The sequence below is a fragment of the Ambystoma mexicanum genome, chromosome 2q, assembly GCF_040938575.1.
Source record: "Ambystoma mexicanum isolate Mex_15411 chromosome 2q, UKY_AmexF1_1, whole genome shotgun sequence".
Classification (NCBI taxonomy): domain Eukaryota; kingdom Metazoa; phylum Chordata; class Amphibia; order Caudata; family Ambystomatidae; genus Ambystoma; species Ambystoma mexicanum.
In genome coordinates this window covers 1,457,925,077-1,457,946,029 of record NC_090924.1, presented here as the reverse complement: position 1 = coordinate 1,457,946,029, position 20,953 = coordinate 1,457,925,077, and the positions used below count along the sequence as shown (strand labels likewise).

The following is a 20,953-nucleotide window of genomic DNA, read 5'->3' as shown; positions in this document are numbered from 1 at the left end:
TATTCCCAGCCATTTGTTAACAGTCAGCCTCACACTAATAACAGCCTGCAGGCATGAGGCCTAAATGTGGTTGAAACTCAGGACTGCTGCAGGGCAGGCGTTCAGGCTTTTCATCTTTTTCATTTGAACAGTGTCCAAGCCTAAGCGCTCCTCCCATAGCAACTGCCCCCATGTTGGAAGTCAGAAGTCTTGTGACACAGCAACTTCTTTCATTCGGGACTTTAGATGTGTACTTTGCAGTGCACACGTTACAAGCTGCAATTGCTGGAACCTTTCAAGACATCACTTCCCAGGGCCTATGTGGTATACCACAGTGTTCTTATCACTGATTTGACTTTTTACCAAGTTGCTCTACATTAGCCCCTTGCTGACAAAAAAAGAATAGCTTTTTGTGAACAATTAATGTTTCAGTACCCAGCTGGCTGGCCGTCTTGTGATAATCTGTGGCTATTAAGCCCGTTGCAACTGTTCGTCAAGCTGTTTTTATCTGCTCTAGGCAAGGAGGAGGTCCCCAAACATGTTGAAATAGGCCCCCACGAGGTGTGACACATCTCTGGCATTGATCACGGCTTATGGGGGCACATTTCAACATCATTTTTGGAATCCCCCTTTGCCTGGATCTGAGTAAAATACTCTGAGACACCCATGGGATGCATACGTTATAATGAAGACCAAGAAATACAGCCAAGGGATCTGTCGCCAAAGAGGATCTCATCCATTAAACTTCCACTGAAAAGTATTAAAACACCTAGACGTCCTGGTGGTGATGAGTTAAGGCATAGCTTGCCCAAAAAGAACTGATGTACACCAAGCACATCTCAAAACACATGTAGCCCTACAGGCCTTAAAAACAATGTTTTACCCAGTTTTCAATGAACCAGTAGTTTGTGGTTGTTCACTTGTATGCCAAACACTGGTAAAATAGCCTAAATTGATAATAAAATAAAAATGGCACACACAGAAAAAGTTGATTCTTTATTGATGCAGTGTTGCAGTTAACTGCTCATCCCATTGAAAATAGTGATATAAAAAATTGCAAATCATTTAGGTTGGATTGCTAATCAATTTATGTTATTTATCAATTTCAGCTAATCAATTTTGCGAAACTAATGTATGCCTTGTTCATTACTACATAAGTTGTAACGTGTTGCCAGTCGTGCTGTTTCCCATCCCGGCACGGCTCCGGCGCGCCTGCTCTCTCCTTTTCCTTTGGGTGGTTGGGCATTACCTTAGTGTGCTTCTTGCTTTCCGCGCACTCTTGAGCTGTTAGTGGGTACTTCCTCCCTGTGTAGATTCTTGTTGGCTGTAGCGGGGCATACTGTGCCTGATTGCCTTTTCTCTACAATCTTTCTATTAGTCAACCCTTCTTTTGTTTTCTCCACTTTGCTATTGCTACATACCTTTCTTCTAGGTTTCCCTGGACACTCGCTGTCTCCTTCTCCCAGGATTCCCCTTTGGTCACATCCGCTGCTTTCTAGCCAAACTCCTCCAGCCTGGCGCCCATTATTGCAATTGTTCTTGCCTCTCCTGTTTTTCTTCTGAAGGCATCCGGATGGTACTTCAGTGCCATTGTGAAGTAGGATTTTCTTTGCCCTGTACTTCTCTTCTGTTCATCTACACGTCATTCACTCCGGACCATCTTTATCTCATCACTTCTTGGCATCGCCCATCACTCCGGAATACCAACCATGGGATTTTTGTGCCTTTGGGTTTTTTCCCCTTCCTGGGCTGCACAGGGAGGATGCCATTCTTGTTAGTACTGTTTCTCAGTCCAAACAAGGTGGCGAGTTCCCGGAACAGACCCTATCTCTTCAAAAAGAAGGGTACTCCTGAAGAAACTACTGCAGACCTCTCAGAATCCGATGCAACTTCCAGCGACAGTGACATCGAAGCCCAAGTGAGACCCTCCAACGGTGACAGCGGGAGAGTCCCGGAGACTTCGGATATACAATGCAGAATTTTTCAGCCTGAATTCTGGGTCTTACATTTCCTATTCTCAAATGTTCATGAAAGTAACAGTCTTTCATTGAAAAGGTCAAGGGCACATCCTTCCTTGCAATCCTCTTCGGTCTTGCCATCTTTCGCCTTGTATTGAACAGCCTCTTGGAAATGCTGCTTCCTCGTGTGCTTTGCATTGCTCAGAGTGTGCTTTCATGCTCCGCCTTTCATCCATGTGGGTAAGTGTGATGGCAGTCAGGCGTGTGTAATGATCAGTAATTGCCTGACTCTGCCTGACCATTGTATTGGGACATGTCAGGTGTACGGCCCGGGTGTTAGCCCATTTTCTCTCTCAGTGAGCTGTCCGCGAGTAAGTGTTGTGTTGGAAAAGGAGGGGGTTAAGTTCCTAACAATCCTACCTGGTAGGATGGGGCAAAGATGTTACAGGGAAGTGGATACTGCGTCTTGCCATCTGGTGTCCCACTTCCACTCCCAAAGACCCCTCATCCAGGTGATCCTCCCCCACTGATCCACCCCCAGGAACTGGATCCAAAAGCGATTGCCATGCCCTGGCCACCTGGATGACAGATCTCTGGGGACTAGCAGGTGAGCCACCTTCGGGTTTTTGACAGCTGGGACTGTCTGGTCCCAATCCACACTACTGGTGCGAGGATGTCTGGGGTGCACGAGAGAATGAGAGCTTGAGAGCTGCAGTGGTCCCTGATAGAACCACTGCTGGCGTGCATCGGTGGGGCAGATCTACTCATTGGCCAGCTGGGTGATGGCACTCACAGGACTTGTGGAAAAATGGAAGGGTCCTGAATGCAGGCTCACAGATCACCCATAGGTCCAAATGGACCTATACACAGAGCCAAGTATTCTGACAGTGAAGCAGACCGAATGACTATTCATGCAGAAGAAGGATTGGCACCCTGAGCCCGCTGCTGTACTGGAAGAGACCTGCTTTGCGCTCGATCTCCGAAGGCCTGCAATGGCGCTTCAACCCATTGGAGTGGTGGGACCAATCACTCCCAATGTCTTCTTGTTGCCCTGGGAAAGAGCCTTCTCGGAAGTGTCCCTGGGCTCTCCAGCAGACTGACAAGCCAAACCTTGTCACCTGCGAAGGAGCATTGTCTTGTCGAGATTTGCCTCAAGTTTTGGGGAAATGCTAGTTCGTACTGCAAAGCATCTCCTTGCGGAAATTCATTGTCCTAGCTGATTTGGGCTAGAAGAGAGATGCATGCATCAGACTCCAAGACTTGGGTGCCCCTGCATCACTGGTGCATCACTGGTTGTGGTGGTCACTGCTGGTGGCTTTCCCACCTTCCTTCAAGTGCCCTGAGACCCGATGCATCGGTGCTTCCTTTGTCCTGCAATTGAGACGAGTGATACAGCTCCAGGTGCAAACCGGACCTGCACCTGCAGCGCCTGTGCACTTTGAAGCTTAAACGAGGGCAACCCTTTCCAGAACTGCCAAGTTTGGACCTAGATGGAGCTAAGGGCTGTGAGTAATCATACCACTTAGCAGTGGCCCCTAGTTCATCCATTCCCTTTTCACACACAAAGGATCCCTTGTGGTCCTTGCCTTTGCTTGAGTGGCCTCTGCTCCCTAAACCCTACCGAAAGTGTTTTGTTCTCCACAGCAGATCCTCCCCTGACTCTTGGAACTTGTTTTCTACACTTCAGAATCCTCTCCCTAACTTTGCCACCCCCTTGAATATTGTTTTTGGTGTCTTCACACACGACTAAGCGCTTTTACGTGTCACAAAGTAAAGCAGGGGCACCCAACTCTTACAGTATGAGACAGCCTCCTATCTTGTGACCCAAAGGTGCTGGAACTGCAGAATTCAGTCGAAGTGTGCTTTTTAGGATAAGCTGGGATTACCCAAAGTCTTGGGTTGAAATTCAGAATGGGGACGCTCCTGCGTGGTATCCAAGGATTCAGCTGGTCCGTCCATGTGATGGCCCAGGGACAGTTCCGAGAAAGCTTACTTGCAGGGTTACCAGGTGGCGGGTGGCGTTGAGAGTGATTGGTCCCACCACTCCAAGGGTTCAAAGCACCTTCACAGGTCTTCTAAGATCAATCACAAAGCAGGGCTCGTCCGGGACCATAAAGTGATTAAGTCGCTAGGCCTCTTCAGTGCGTCTCAGGATCATCCTTTGTTCTGCACTTCACAAAACGTGGTTCCTTCTTCAGATCCATTTAAATATGTTGCTGATATTTCTGATCTCTACTGGCATGGAGGCAGGATCCCTCCTCATATCCCTGGTCAGGTGAATGCTTGCACTCAGTCCACCAATGAGAAGATCTGCCCCAAGCATGCACGCTGGCAGTGTTCCAATCAGGACCACTGGGGTCCTCCTGCTCTCATGCACATCAGATACCCTGGCACCAGTAATGTGGATTGGGACCCAACAGTCCCAGCCCACTTCCTGGGTGCCTAAACACATGACCTGCAGGGACATGCAAAAGAAGCAGCTTTCGTGGGCAACTGCATGCCCAAATAAGGAAGTCCCAGACCTGCATGACCAGGGGGAAGGCCAAGAGACAAAATGGCCAAAGGAACAGATAAAAGAACTTGTGGCACAGTCATGTTGGACACTAGCCACAGTCTTGAGCCAAACGCAGTAATCGCAATGGGCTAGGGACATAAAACACAATGACCCCATTGCATAGTGCTGTAATGTAATTTGTGCAATAATAAAATGTTACCAACAAGGGGCAACAAAGTGAAAAGACTAAGAGAAACAATGTTTCTCAGGACTGACAGCGTGAAGGACATGTCAGGTTCCCCATAACAATGACCAAAAGCCAGTGCAGGGAAGCAGAAGCCTTTACTTCACTGTGTAAAGTTCACGTCAAATTCAGAAATGAAAAGCAATACATTGCAATAAAGAGAAATCTTTCCTAACACTCGCCACCCTCCTAGACTAGGGACAGGGGGATTGAATCTACCCCGGGATGGGTACTCTGTTTCAGTCAGTTATGCCAGGCCCAATAGTGAAGTTCAAGTCCTGCAGACTCATGAACCACCTAAACCACTTTGGATTCTCTCCCTTAACATCTATCAACCACTTTGAAGGGTTAGCTTTAACATACACAGTGAAGTAAGGCCCATTGAGGTAGGACCTCAGCTTCCTAAGGCACCATATGATGGAAATACATTTTTTCTCCACCTTTACCACCTGTGCCTTCCACTCCTAAACTGGTAGCTGTAGTGACCTATAGGTTGTTCCTCACCTTTGACCTTTCGGTGTGATAGTTTTCTTACTAGCCCAGTGTCATAGGCATCTGCCAGCACTATGAAAGCTCTGTTTCAAACATTCCAGGGCCCATACAAATTATTTAGGTCCCCTTGAAGTAGTGAGGGCAGTCAGAGGGGCAGCTATATAGCTATAGCCTGCCACTTTACTCATGTGTTGCCCAGTGTGGCTCAGGAAAATCCTCTCTTGGGTTTTGGTAGTGGGGTATGCCCATTTCCATACATCATGTACTTCACTGGCAAGAGGTTGCATCTTTCCTGCACTTACACCAATTGTTTGTTCGAAGAAGGCCAATAGCCCTTGTGCAGTCTGACACTTGTTTGTCTTCCTGAACAGGTTGGCCCGATGAAGTTCCTGAAACATAGTCTTCTGAGTTATTCCAAGTTCCTTCCAAGTCAGGTCAGAATCGGCCATATCATCCAGATATGTGTTGCTCAGATCCTCTCTCCCATTCAGAACAGGGTCTAATTTCATCTGACAGGTGTCAGTTGCAGGCACCAATTTAGAAGTCTTTACAACGAAGTAAGGCTCTGAAATAGTTGACACTGCTGTCTCCTCCTTAGCATAAGCTGTCAGGGATATGTTTCCATATCCTGCAGAGAGATCATAAATGCTACCACACTTTTCAGTACAGCGCTGATCCACCAAGCTGTCCTCTCTTGGTGGGGAGTGTGTATCTGTCCTTTGGACAGCATACAGAGCTCTAGTCTCCATACAGAATCCCAAACTGACTGTACTGCTATGTTGCTCTGGATCCTCAGAACTTGACCAATGACAGCTAGAGGGCTCAAACACGCCTTGTTCCAACATAGGGCTGATCTCACACCAACCATTAGAACTTCTTGTGTGTGCGTCTGAACAACCACACTACCCAAACCTGGTGGGATCACCACTCCCCTAACACAGTCTGGTTCATACCAACCTGTTATAGTGGGCTATCAGTGCCAACAAGGGGGAAGATTGCCTCAGCAAAATCTCCACCTCATATTGCTGGTGTGGGGTCAGGTAAGGAGACACTGGGCCATCTTCCCAGAACACATTAGAAGGGCTGCTCTGGAACAGGACATGGGGACACTTCCAATTTCTCCATCCCCCTTTCTATAGCCATAGGCAGGGCTCTAATTCCATGCCTCAAGAAAGAATCCTCCTTACCATTCATAGGGAACTCTATGATAACATTTTGAGGTGCACCAAAGCCTTCTGAATAGTTTAACCTGCTAAGTTGGGAAGTTTGGTGAAGCACAGAACATGCACATGTGTTCAAGGATTAGGTAAACAAGTTTGGCAAGAGAAGGTGTTGGGGTGGTCAGGAAGGTTCTACATCATTAGAAAGGGTTCATAGTGCACGCACAATATTGATGACTGGGGAGGTGGTGAGCTGGGTGCCATGTTACAATTTCATATGTATCAAAGTTTAGTTAATTATGGATAGGATATGCTACTTTAGTGTTCCTGTTGCTCTAGAAAGGGATACATATTAGCATGCATGCGTGAAGAAAGATAAAGTAGTAAATCCACCACATGTAAAAACATACATGCACACTAATGTAAATACATGGGGAATTCATGAATCTCAATATAGTGGCCTTTTCACAATGAATAAAAACATAGTAGCTCTCTTGCAAACAGACATGTTTGGTTTTCAAACAGCAGAGGACAGGTGAATGAGTAACTTCACAACCTTGTGGGCCAGCAGCTGCAGAAATAGCCCTGAGTTTTTAAGTCTCATAGATAGTAGATGCTATCTCCTGCTGCTTCAGAGAGAGACAGAAGGAGGTTTGTTATTTATTTTGGTGAGTAATGAAACACTGGATAAGTAAGTGTCTTAAGGTATTTAGGAGTTTCAATCGTGCGATCGAGTGGGATTTTTTGTAGATTGACATGTTTCAATGGAACAGTGACCTAGGAAATTATATAGCATCACAAACAAAGAAATATCATTCACCCAGGCAACTCATTTTGCTGGGAATGTCCATGCGAGTCATGTGCAAATCAAGAGTTAGGGTTTAAACGGCTTAGCCCAGTTATTGCTAGTAATGAATTTTCAATACCAATGTTTAACCATGTGTTGACGTCATGACCTACTATGGACAAATCATAGAAGAGGTGTGTTATGCATATAATATGAAGATAATTATTAAGATAAAGAAAACATAGGAATTGAAGAGGAATTTGTCCAATCAAGTTTGGGGGGTGAATTGCAATAAAGAATGTGTGTGTATGTTTTAACTGTTTCAAAACTGTATAAAAAATGCGGACTGATGTGGCTTGTTGAGACTAGGGTTAGTTTGGTCTTGCAACAACATCTAACTGCTCCCACGAGAATTGTACAATAAACATGCTTTATGTACAGCTGTGTACTCACTTCTTAAGTGCTGGACATGTTTGGGGTAAGGTGATTAAAGACCCATCCGCACAAGGGTCCCACTCCCTTCTCTGGGGCTCACTAAGGGATCCAATCAAACTTAGGAGAAATCCAGCACGTCTCTCTTTCTGACCATCTCCCTGTGGATGACAGCTAAGTGACACATGACAGGCCACTGCCTTCTCCTTCCACTGGATCTCACTATTACTGAGTTCAGCAGAAGAGCTACCTATGGTACGGGCACTCAATAAGGAATCAATGACTGACTTGGCAGTCATTCTCTATTGGTTGGCACAAGGACATATGGTGTTGTGATCAACAACCACACACTGTATCCTATTGCCTGAGGTCTCCAGAGTGAAAGGCTATGCAAAATAGGCCTTGTACCTGGTAAACATTTGTCCACTCCTAAAAGTGAATTCTGGAGTGACTAAATACCTGTCTCAGTCCTATCAATCTGGTGATATGCAGTGAGATCCTTATGGTGATTTTCTCCTGGGACCCCATCTTGGGCCAGAAAGAAGGTATGTTAGACTATTATGGTGGTATCCTGACATTAGGATGAACCACCAAGGGAATGTCATACACCAACTGTAGGAGGAAGGGCCACACATCCTGATGAACCTCCAACCTCCCTATGTTTCCTCTGATGGGTCCTGTGGGCTTACCTTCCAGTAACACACCTTCCTGTTGTATTCTTTGCTTTACTGGAGGACTGGAGGGAAACCCTCCCATAAGAAGCAGGCATTTCTCCATAGGCCTTTTAAGGATGGTGTCTTTCCTTGTTGGCCCATAGTAATCTCTCCCCTAGGGATCTCCTCTACCATCAAGCTGGGTAGCTCGGGAGTCCCATAGGATCCAAGATGTTCTGTTGGTCCTTCTTCCAAACCTGCTTTAAGGACACTACCAACTCCTCAACAAATGTGTAGGTGTGATTAGGGAAATATTCTCTTTCCCTCTGTCTCTTCTTTGGACTCTTCTTTGTGCTAAAGCAGTCATGGATTTTGCAACATTTTCATGGGACCAGCTTAAACAAGTTCCTGCCTGGTTTATTTCCAGATCACCAGTACAGGAATAGAGTGGGAATTCTCCCTCCCATTCTCATACTTAAAGAGATTATCACATGGTCGCTGGATCCGTTTGGGGTAATGATCATCCCCATCACTGTTTCTAGGACAGATGTACTCTTGAACAGATAATAAATAGTACTGTTTGGGACATTAGAAGGAACGGGGCAAACATGGGTGTAAGAAAAAGGTACATGTTTGGGTTATTTTGTGCTGCTGATTTTAGTGAAAGAAGTACTGTGTTTGTGGTGCAATGTATTTGTAATGTGTTGTAGTGTTTTTTTCGGGAATAGGGAAACTGTGGCCTGCAATCCTGGGTTGTTGTTACAACAGTGTTTAGTGTCTCATAGTACAGGTTGGGAAAGACGAGTACTTTATATGTAAATGTGAAGTGTTGCATATATATACTTTGGTGTGACACAAATATATGTGTGAGCAGGTGGAGAATGGTGCCAGTGTAACTGATGTAATGAGTAAGGTTTGAGAGTGTGACATTCATATGTAATGAAAAATGGAAAATGCTGAGTGTTTAAAATTGTTTATTTTTTAGGAGCATTTTCATGAAAGGTAAAAAAAAATGCACATGTGGATTTATAGCAGCATTGTGTGTACTTTTTTGGAAAGGAAAAGAAAAGCAGATGGAAAAGATATGAAGAACATTTTTAAAGTGGCACTTGGTGTGTTGAAGTTTAATCTGTTCGGGATCACTGCAAATTTACAGAATCAGAAATGTTCGAGGGAGAAAAAAAAGTAAGACATTTGAACGAAAATGACTTTTGGTTTTCACTCCCACAAACATTTCTGACAACCCACTGTCTGCCCACCCCTTACTTACCTCTTGGCGGCACACCTCCTTGAGTGCCGTCATCTCCTGCATCCCTCTACGGGGCCGGTTCCGTTCACTTGTGCAAATGGCAGTAGTCGCCACAGGGACCTCTTCCTAATTTATTTATTATTTAAACAACTTTATTCAATAGGGAGCAAGGGACATCTCTGCAACTTTCGATGGCATTATAGTGAACAAGTGTGCGGGGGCACCCGTGCAGCCCTTGTTCATTACATTGACACTGAATGAGGGATTTATTCTAAATGTTCAGCTGCAGTCATTTTCGTACAGCCGATTTTCAAATAAATCTCCCATTCGTTTTTTTTGTTGTTGAAATAATATACTGATTCCATCTACTGGCAGTACATGCATACTTGCCAACATGATCCATTGTAATATGTAGGTTCTTTTCAAGTGTTGTTTTTTATTTGCATTGTGGGAGTTGTAGCTGAACTTTTTGCATTAGGATACTTGGTCTATAAGTACCAGAATGCTGACAAAAATTGGATAAGCACCTATAGATTGGACTGGGTGATGTTAGCAGGTATTTATGTACTGCCAAGATATTACACTGCCACCTACTATGTGGCACTTAAAACTATTGTACAAATATTTTGCATGTTTTTTTTCTTTGTTTTTGAAAGAAGTTACATACAGTGCTGCTTGCTATACATGCATATATTCATTTCTTACCTATAATGAAAATGCTCCTAAAAAGAAATATTTTTAAACGCACAGTATTTTCAATTTTTCTTTCCATATAAATGTTACATTTTGGAATCTTTTAGACGAGTTCTGTTATTTTGTGTGGAATTCTGGGACTTTTAGTCCGAATTTTGTAATGGGTGAAGTAGTATTACAAGTCACAAATTTCAAAGAAAGAAAACAAGACTTGCTAAGCACCTATAGATTGTAATGGGTCATGTTGGCAAGTATACATGCACTGCCAACATATTAAACTTCCACACATCTGCTTTTCCTTTCTTTTAGAAAAAGGTTATACACAGTGCACTTATGCATTGTTGACCTTTCATGAAAATGCTTCTAAAAAGAAACATTTTCAAATGCACTGCATTGTAGGTTACTGCCACTTGATGTGAGCAGGTGCTGAATGCTGCACTGCCTGGCATTTGATAGAGTGATTAAAAAAGAGAATTTGCTTATTGAGCAGCTCATTACAATGTAAGTGGCAGGAAGCCTGTATTCATACATGAGTAAAAATATAAGCATACCTGTACTATGTCTTGTTAGATGCAGATGTTGTTGAATCTGCAAATATAAATCTTGGAGAGTTCCATAATAGTTTTTGATGCAGGTGGCTCTGAGTAACAGGCGACATGTACTCTGAAAGTTCAGGAGTACATCTGAAGTGTTGAACTGAGATGACAGGGTTACATGTAGAGTTTTTGGATGTGATTGGAGGATGTGATTGGAGGATGGATGTGTAACTGTTTGAAAGCAGCCAATGAGGGAGTATTACAAACATAAATTAAAAAGTGTAAAAGTGCAGCCCTGTGCTGCAGTGTCCATGGTCACCACGGTAGTACGCAGACACTGCTTGTGCCATCCAATTCTTATTAGGATGCCTGGCATGGAAAGGGGACTGAAGAGGCTGCTGCCAGTGGTGGATGTCCGCGGACATCGGGGGATCAGCCAGTCAAGTTTTATGGGTGTGGTGTACAGAAAGAGAGGGTATCAGGAGTTTTTTTTGGTGAGTGCACTAGGGATGGTTATGGCTATGTCTTTCAGGAAGCAGAGTGTATGGATTCTGGGAGACGCTTGGATCCATTGGCTGAAGGTGTATTCTGAGCACTGCGGATTGTCTGAGAATCTTGGATTGGATGAATTTCAAGTTTCATGGTATGGAGTTCGAGGAAAGAAGTGGGGGGAATTTCTCCCGTTTTGTGAGAATATGGATCACTTGAAGCACCTGGACATCATCGTAGTTCACTGTGGAGGCAACAGCTTTGACTTTGTTACCGGAATTTCATTACTGTGCAATGAAGGATACATTTGGAAAGTTGATGGAACTGTTTCCACATTCTAAAAATATTTTTTCTTAGATAGCCTAGAGACAAGTGTGGATACGTTCTAATTTATTTTGCACACAAATTGAAAAAGCAAGGCGCAATGTGAACAAAGTTGTTAGTGCCTTTCTGCGGGTTGTTAGCATTTCATAATGAAAAATAAGTTTGATACTGTCAATATTTTTCGAACAGGTGCGGTGCATCTGACAGATTTGGGCAATCAGATTTTTCTTGAAAACATTCAAAATGCATTGAAGCAGGTTCTGTAAATACATAAACTATGGATTCAAGTATTCTTTGGAAGTTGAAGTAAACAAAAATGAAAAAGAGAAAAGCAAATAAGCACTTTTTGTGAAAGTTAGAAAAAATAATTAAGTTTAGTAGAAGATTTGTTTGTTCAGTACATAAAACCAAATAATCAAAAAAGATATAGAAGACGTAAAGAGAAAAAAAAGATTATTTTAAGAGCCACCAATTTTAGTAAAAACTATTAAAAGGATGGTCTTTCCCGCACCCCACGCCTGGAATTTTGCTGGTGTCCGGCAGACTACTGCACTCTTTGTGGACTATGCAGGCTGCAAAGGGTCCTTCAATTTTATTTCTAAGTTCTATTTTTTTACTGTGAAAGGTGGCTTTTGAAGGAACTGTTTTTTATTGTATTTTGTGATTTTGTTTTTTCTTTTTTTTCAGTTTTATAGGAGAGGCAAGGTAAGGTGGGGGAGGAAACGGAGGGAAGTGGCACCAACCACAGAGACGGAGGGGCAGGTCGACATGGATGTTGGGCAGGCCTTAAATTTAAGGTAGGTGGCAGTGTCTCTCGTGCTCCTTGACCACGGCCTCGAAAGCACTATGAAACTGCTCCCCCCTGCATATTGGTGCATCGCAGTACAAACATAGTACTGCAACCCTCAAAAGTTAAGGGGCAACAGTTTTCTGTGTGGCCTGCTAAGCAGCTGCCATGATCCTCTGCCCGACAGGAATGGCCTGTGTGGTAGCAGGAGCAGTAGAGGAAGATGGGGTAGAGACCGTCAACTTGCCTCTCGCTGAGAAACAAACAGCCTTTCTCAGAGCACCCGAGTAGTTGGATCTGGTGTGGCGGCGCATGGAGGTGGTCCTGAAGGAGTACAGCCCAGGTTTTCCATGACTGAGTTTGTCCCTGCACTCAGTGCAATTGACCGTGACTTCCCCAGCCTTTGGTACACTCCCAACGGTGGTGAAAAACCACCACACCCAGCATCCACTTTGCAAGCTGGAGGTAGGTAGTGGCTCTACCTCATCTTGCTCTTCCACTTCGTCCTCTTCTGCATTTCCGCGCCTGTTCCCCTGTCAAGGCCCTCCAGATGGTGATGGTGGTGGTGGCCCCTGGGAAGAAGGAGGGATGGCAATGAGTGATGCCATTAGAACAGATTGTAGGTTTGAGAAGCAGTTGCTCTGAGGTGCTCTCTCCTGGATTGCCAGAGTGAGAATTACTAAAAATTAATGGGCGAGTCCCTTAAGAGGGAATCTCAGTGGACCGTGTGACTGTCCACGGACTACCGAGTCGAATATACAACTTGGAAAGTTGTAAAAAGTTGACAGATCAACGGAAAGTGGGTCTCGAAGCACTTGAAGGGAAAACATTCCCTTTGAAACACTCTAGATTGGCCGAAAATACAGTTTTAAACTGTCTACACTGACAGGCACTGTTCGTGGACAGGCTGTCATGGTGCATGGGTGCAGTCACATGGTGATGTCCGGGGACGTCCGCAGCACAGATGGCTGTACGCGGACAGCATTGGGTGGGATATCGCCAGGCAACTGCACATGGGTGTCCACAAACAGGTGCACTGTCCACAGAATGATTAAAAGTGTGTCATGCGAGAGGCTGACTATTAATTGGGGTTTTAAATAAAAATACATTTATTTATTAAAGAGATTGGGTATCACAATGGAAACCATACATGGGAGAATTTGGAATGTCTATATAATGATCATCAGGGGTGGGAGGCACTGAAGTTGCATCAAAGCGTCTTTCATTTTTGGGGAATGTGATGGGGTGATTGCTGGGGGAAAGAGGGACAGGTACAAGAAAGACAGAGATAATCAACGTTTCTAATAACATAATTTTTAACATCATTTAACAGTTCCTTAAAGTCATTATTACTAAGTTCATCTAATTTTACAGAGAAGATTATGATATTATTATGTACAGTTGGGGATAGAGATTGTCTTTGTGATTCTTGGGATTCTCCAGAAATAAATTGGGGTGGTTTTTCTTCATATATAGTATGTACTATAAGAAAAGAAGACATTATTTCACTGAAGTCTGTATAAATTACATTATTTGTTTATGTTGAAAGATGTATTGTTTACCATTAGAGATGTCATCATCACTCATTTCTAATTTTGGGAAGTTTTCTTCCAATCACTCAAGTGTGTTTGCCATTTCTGTTAAAATTATAAAATGGTGATATTTGCTTATAAGAAATGTTTTCATAATGAATGGTAAAGATAGAGAAATGAAGTGTGCTTACTATTTGGTGAGAAATGATTTTGGAATGAGCGCCTGGTGTACGTGCCTCTTTATGAAGAGTTAGACTGAAGTGATAATATGAGGTGTACAGTTATGGTTTGTGCTTGGTGCATTCAATTATACTGTATGATAAATGAAAAAAAAATGTGCACATTTTGAAATCATGATTTGTACAAAAAGGTATATTTGTGTGTAATAAATATAAGTAATGTTGTTTTATGTATATGTGGGTGTTGGTTGAAGGGTAGAACATGTTCTGTTCTCCCCTGTGCTTCAGGGCTTCGTGAATGCTACCTTCTGTCTGTGGACCTTCATACTGTCTACGGTCTCCAGAGCTGCTACATTGGGGCAAAGTATAATATAAGGAACTTGTAGCAAATTAAGGGTGCACTGGAAAAAGCTTTGAAATTCAGTGAAACAACATTGTTAAAGGTATGGTTACAAGTAAAAATGAAAAACCCAAGAAACTCGCCAGTAATGGTAAGCTAAGCAACCATAACTCGCTCCCCACCATCATGCACTGCTAAAACTAACAAGCAGGACATCAACGATGACATCACAAATGCCATTTATGACACCACGGATGACATCACACATCTAGGCCACTTGTTTCTGTTCATTGACATATCTAGACCAGGTGGTTTTGTTCACTGACAGTCAGAATATGAAAATCTAAAAGGTGCTATATATCTAGACGTTAACTTTGTCATATGTTCTTAAAGTATTTTCATTAGGGTTTGGTCTCAGCTTATGATGTACATTCATGAGACAATAAGCAGACCTCAAACACAGAATTAATTTGCATACTTGAAGATGAACTTTAGTTTTTTATTTCTATAGCACACTTAACCCTCAGGTATCATGGCACTTTAGCTTGGTTACAGAGTTACAGATACATGTCAACTTACAGAGTTTCAGCGTTACAGGTACATATCAATCCACAAGTCAAAGAGTTACAAAGTTACAGAGTTACAGATACATATCAAGCCCCAAATCATTGAGTTACAGCAATACAAAAAAATAAATACAAAGAAAAATAAGAGTTAAATCAGTACAGAGACAAGAGATCCATAAAATAGAATAACCGAGTGTGCAGTTTACTGCCATAAATCAGCTGCTAGTTAACAATGTCAAGTGTGTCTGGAGATTATATGGCAGGTAACAGTACACTACGGCTATTAATCCAGATTTAGGGCTGCAATTATTGGGAGAAGAGCCAAGTTTGTCCCCCAGCTCTAAAGGCCCAGAATGCAATGGGAAGCTTAAACCCCCTGCCGTTTTGAAATTGTACTTGGGAATGATATGGCAGTGTATGTAGGAAGATCTGATCGGTCTGGTAGTGGAATGTCTTGAGAATGTGTTATTTAATTATTGGGGGGATGTGTTGGCTAAGCATTTGTGAGTAATGCTAAGCGAGTGTAGTTTGATTCTATCTCTTACTGGGAGCCAGAGTGCGTCTTGTCTGAAGAATGATATGTGACTGGCACAAGGTATGTTCAGAGCAGAGCGAAGGGCGTTGTTCTGGAGAACTTGTAATTTATTCAGGTTGTGCTCAGTGGAACCTAGAAATAGGGTGTTACAATAATCCCGTTTGGACAAGATTAGCACCCTTGCTAGTGTGAGGCAATTGTTAGTAGAAAGGAAAGGTTTGCAGGCGTTGATTAGTTTGTTAGTATATGCTGTAGAGGAAGCTGTGGAGTTTACTTGTTTTTTGAGAGAGAGAGTGGAGTCCAGATAGAAGCCAATGGTTTTCACCTCATCGGCAACTTTGAGGAAATTTCTGCCAATGTTAAAAGAGTTGTATCTAGGGTCGAGCTTATTTACTCATGCTTGAGTGCCGACAATCAAGCCTGGATTTCAAGATAGATTTCATTTATTTTCTCTGAATATTTTTCGTAACAGCCAGTGAGTGTGATGAGGATCTGGGTGTCATCTGAGCTTTGTAAATATGTCATAAAGTGTTGGTGAAACACAAGATCCTTGAGGGACACTGCAATGGATGGGAACTGGCTTAGCTGCCGCTGTAGGGGAGAAGACTCTGGTGGTCCTATCAGAGAGGAAGGATTGGATCCAGCTGGTGGCATTGGGGGAGAATGCTACAGCCATGGATAGATGTCTAGTAAGAATTTGGTGGTCGACAAGGTTGAACACTGCCGATAAATCCAAGAAGAGTAGGATGGACAGGTTGCCCTTGTCTCTAGCTTCATCCATCCAACAGTCTAGGAGGACTGTTTCTGTTCCATGCCTGGGTCTAAAACCAGATTGTGTTAAGCCTAAGAGACTTTGAGGTGTCATTGAATTTGTAGATAGGCTACTCTAGCTAATATCTTTAAGAGGAAAGGAACCGTTGGAAGTACACTGGTACGGAGTACGTGGAATGAAGTGGTTGGACTTGCTACCTCTCTGTGCTACTTTGGAGACAGAGCAACATCCAGATATAATTATAATTCATTGTGGAGGGAACAGTTTAGGACATGTGTCTGGAATTTCTTTGCAATTTGCAATGAAATAAGGACTTGGGAAGGTCATGGATATGTTTCTAAATTCCCAAGTAATTTTTTCTCGTATTGCGCAAAGACAAATGTGGCTGTGTTCTTCTTCATTTGGTCCACAAATGGAGAAAGCGAAGCATAATGTCAATAAGGTTGTTTGTGCCTTTCTAAGAGATGCTGGCATGTCCTCTTTTCACAATGAAAATATTATGTTTCGTAGCTCAAACATTTTTGGTAGAGATGGAGTCCATCTTACTTATGCTGGTAATAAGATTTTTCTGAGAAATTTACAAGATGCATTGCGTCCTTTTGTGAAATTACAGCCAACTTTTTTGCATTAGGTGTTGATTTTTTAAAGTTTTTTAAATACAAAAAAATCCATAAAAGGCTCTTTTCAGAGCCACCACTTCCTCCCAGATAAAAGTGCAATAATTTTGATAAAGCAACACTCTAAGTTTTTTTGATGTTCGCGAACTGTCTGCGGATTTCTAAAAAAAACAGTAGCCTGCTCAATTTATTTCCCACTTCTATTTTTTGACTGTGAAAGGCGGCTCTGAAAAGAGCCTTTTTTTAAAGGTTTGTTGTTTTGTATTGTCCTTAGAACGCCCCCATTTTCGTTTGTTTACGGACATTCCGGACACCGGCGCTGTCCGCGGACAGCTCAACTGCTTTAAGAAAAAAAAACAAGAAATGAATTAGGACACATGTAATAATTTGACGTTATTATATAAGATGTAAAATTTATGAAAGAGAAGGTGAAGCAGAAACTGAGACAAACACAGGAGAATTGGGGGTTTCAAGAGGATTCATGAGGTGAAGAAGGGATGTAAGCTTCATCAAAACGTTTTTGTTCATGGAGAGGGTTTGGGGATAATTGACTGGGATATTGGTAGGGGGGCGGGTACATGTGGGACAATGGTATATAGTTTTTTCTTTCAGGTGATCCTCCACAAAGTTTTTCAAATTGTTGAAATTTGCCATGAGCATGTCCATTTTTTCTTCCATGCGCTGGAGTGTCTTATCCAATATTTCTTTTGGTGTACTATTTTCAATGTGTGTATGGTCTGTACAAAAAGAAAATGTATATGTTAAATGTATATAAAGTAATTATTAATTGGTTTATATAGAAAAGTGTCTACCATTAGGTTCACTATCTTCAGACATTTCCTCACGTGGGAAATTCTCCTCAAGCCACTCCAGAGTACTAGACATTTATGTGAGAAAAAAAAATGGTACCACTTTTTTTGTATGCTAGTATAAACTGGAACAGTCTTAGGCTGATTCCGGCGCTCCTCAAGGTTAGAAAAAGAGGGGGAATGGAGCTGCGAGACTGAGGTCTATTGCCCTTAGACTGCAAAGGGAAACAAAACTAAATATCTATCTATTTAGACCTCTAGGTGTATCGCGCTCCACTAATAACTAGATTGTGATACTAATATGTTCTATGAAGATATGTTCTTCAGTACTTAGCCCAGGCTGAAATAGTTATATGATCTAGAAATAAATATATATAGACTGTTATATCACAATAAGTGCTTTTACCCAAATTGGTATAGTTTAATTAGGTGCAATCCCAGGTGGTTGAACATCGAAGACCAAAACTTAGAAAGTAAAGTGCATATAATTCAAAAAAGTCCTGTTGTGGATAAAACAAAAAAATCACAGTAATTCTCTGTTTAGAACAAAATGAAATTGGTTGCACTTGTTGGTTTACAAATTCAGTATCTCCTGTTAATACACGGATGGATCCAGGTTTATGAAATCAGTATTTCCTATTCGTTCACAAATGAATTCAGTTTTCGGTTGATGAAATGGATAAATTAAGTCACAGTTGCTTCACAGTTCAAGGTTGACTTATGTTGCTTCACAGTCCAAGATTGACTGAATTGCCTGTTGTGGAGTCAAATTACTTGCAATCACTGTTACTTCACAGTTAGAATGAAGTTGAATATTTTAAATCACAGTTGCTTCACAGTTGGAGATTCACTAAGTTTTGAGTCTAGAATAATCAGAAGTCTTAGGTCAGAGTCTAGGCCCTCTTATGTTTCAAAGTTGTTATCACAGTTCCACTGAGTCTGTTAACCATGAGTTCACTATATTATTACTTTATTTGTTTTGTTGCCCGTTCTGTTACCCAACACGTGTTTCACCGTCTTGGTGGTGACGGATCTTCAGGGGTTAGTACAGTTTGGAGGTATACTGATGTATGGAAACAATTATGGAAAGTATTCATCAAAAATGTTATGCATTATGTATCCTGAGGTTCCTGGTATAAAGAGAAAAATGGAAATAAAGAAGAGAATGATTTGTTTTAGAAAACCAACTAGGTTGCAAATGAGGGAGAAATATGCTATTCTAAATATAAAAATGAACAGATGTCAATTAACGTTAGCTTTACTTCTAAGGTGGAGTTTGCAGGGGTGTAGGATAAGAGTATGCAAGTGTTCTGTTGTGATTACTATTGTTTTTTGTACAAATGAGAGTCTCATTTTCGCGTCTCTCTACATCAATGCTGAGTATAGAATGTATATGCTGTTGTTATTTTAGACTTTATTCTATGAACTACGTTGCAAATTACCAAGCAATATTTAGTCACAAGTGTTGATCATATAACCACATTCAGTTGACCAGATATTTCCTCCTCTTCAGCCCATCCCCATCGCTATTTGTCTACCTCCCTACTCACAATCCTAATGATTAACACTATATACCTAGCTCCAGGCAACACACTCACAAGTCTATTTCAATTCAAAACGTGGGGGTGTATAGTCAAAAGATAAATCATACATAAGAAATGTACACATTACAATCTCTAGTTATTTTTCCCATGTGTTGACAACACAACATTCTTTGTTGACATTCATAAACATCCACATGCTGGACAGCAATAATAAACATACCTTCAACATACCATGTTGATAAATACATTGATTATGTGACTACCATGTCATTCCGCGTCCAAGATAAAAATATTTACCTGTATACGGTAAATACGATATTTATTTTTACAACTCACACACATGTAAATTCATATAGCAATCCACACGATTCAAAGCACCAATAGTCGTATTACTGAAAACACTGTGCATAGGAAACATTTGATCACATGACCATCACGCTTTCTTGCGTACGTGACCATATATCCACTTTCGGGTCAATAGAAACAGGCATACAGTAATTCACGACGAACGGACGACAACAAGCCGCACACACCCGTGCTTCACCTCAAAGCTACCCACAACTATAGGTAAGACGTAAGCAATAGACCTACTCTTAGTTTATACAGAGATATGGACAATACGTTTAGAACCACGACTATCAAGTCACACCACACGCACATTCATGCCCTATTTTGTTGTATTTCATTTGTTCTCTTTAGGACGTGGAGATTAGCCATAGAAAATTCTTGTGATTTCGCCATTTCCTTTGTAACATACCCATTACAGTGCATACGTAAAGCAAGGGCTACTCAAGTAAGTACTTTGATAAGACACTTGCATACTCTTATCCTACACCCCTGCAAAATCCACCTTAGAAGTAAAGCTAACGTTAATTGACATCACACGCCGACAAGGAAGGACGGGACAGGAGGGGATGGCAACCCGCAACATCAAGCAAGTCAAGAAGCGCTGGGAGGACTTGAGGTCCAGGACCCTCATAAAGGCCTGGCGCCTCGTGGAGGGGGGCCGGGGCAGCATGAGTACCATCCAGCTGAGGGTCCTGGAATGCGTACGCCCAGCGCTCCATGCCCAGATCCTTGAGAGGCAGACCCGTCTGGAGTCGAGCGGTAAGTGGCCAAGCATTGCTGTGTGAGACAGGGCATGTTGCAGTGTGCTGGTTGTCTGATACTTGCCTGTATGTGTGACATAGGCCATGTACGCGTGTGTGTGTGCAGGGACATCATGGTCATGCATGTGAGACCAGTAATGTGTGAAGCACACGGTTAGTGTATGTGTTAAAATGCAACATGGGGAGCCCTATGCGGAATGGACACATGAGAGCATGCCAGTCTCTGTTCCTGGACATGGGTGGGGGTGAGGGATGGGTGCTGATGCCATGTACATGTATGGTGTCCATGTCTGTGTTTCTGACCTGCGTGTCTGTGACTTGTGAATGCCATGGATGCATGACACATGTCTGTGACAATGTTCAGAATCACTGATGCAGCCTAGTTATCCTTGCATCCACTGTGTCTGGTGTGTACGAGTCCAGATGTATGAAAGTACGTTGAAGTGTGTGCATGTGATAGGCATGACCCATGATGCATGTGAGTCCAAAAACAACATTGTATGCTTCAAGAGTCCCTTGGACATGTTTGCCTATGTCCATAGCATGCGCCATGCCTGTTACTGCATGTGTTTTGCATGCACTGACCCATGTGTTGTGGAGGGACATGATGGAAGTGATCTTTGCCAGTGCCACTCATCTGCTATTGCGTCCTGTCTAGGGGACCATTGTACAG

The 20,953-nt window shown here is 42.5% G+C and overlaps 1 protein-coding gene across 1 annotated transcript in view; it reads right to left on the bottom strand.

Moving 5' to 3' along the window:
• LOC138568885 (vomeronasal type-2 receptor 26-like) overlaps positions 1–20,953 on the bottom strand; it is a 152,264-nt gene that overhangs the window by 112,671 nt on the left and 18,640 nt on the right. Inside the window, exon 2 of the mRNA XM_069646665.1 lies at positions 5,470–5,795. Within this exon, the coding sequence (XP_069502766.1) occupies positions 5,470–5,795 (326 nt within the window). The remainder of the gene's footprint in view (positions 1–5,469; positions 5,796–20,953) is intronic.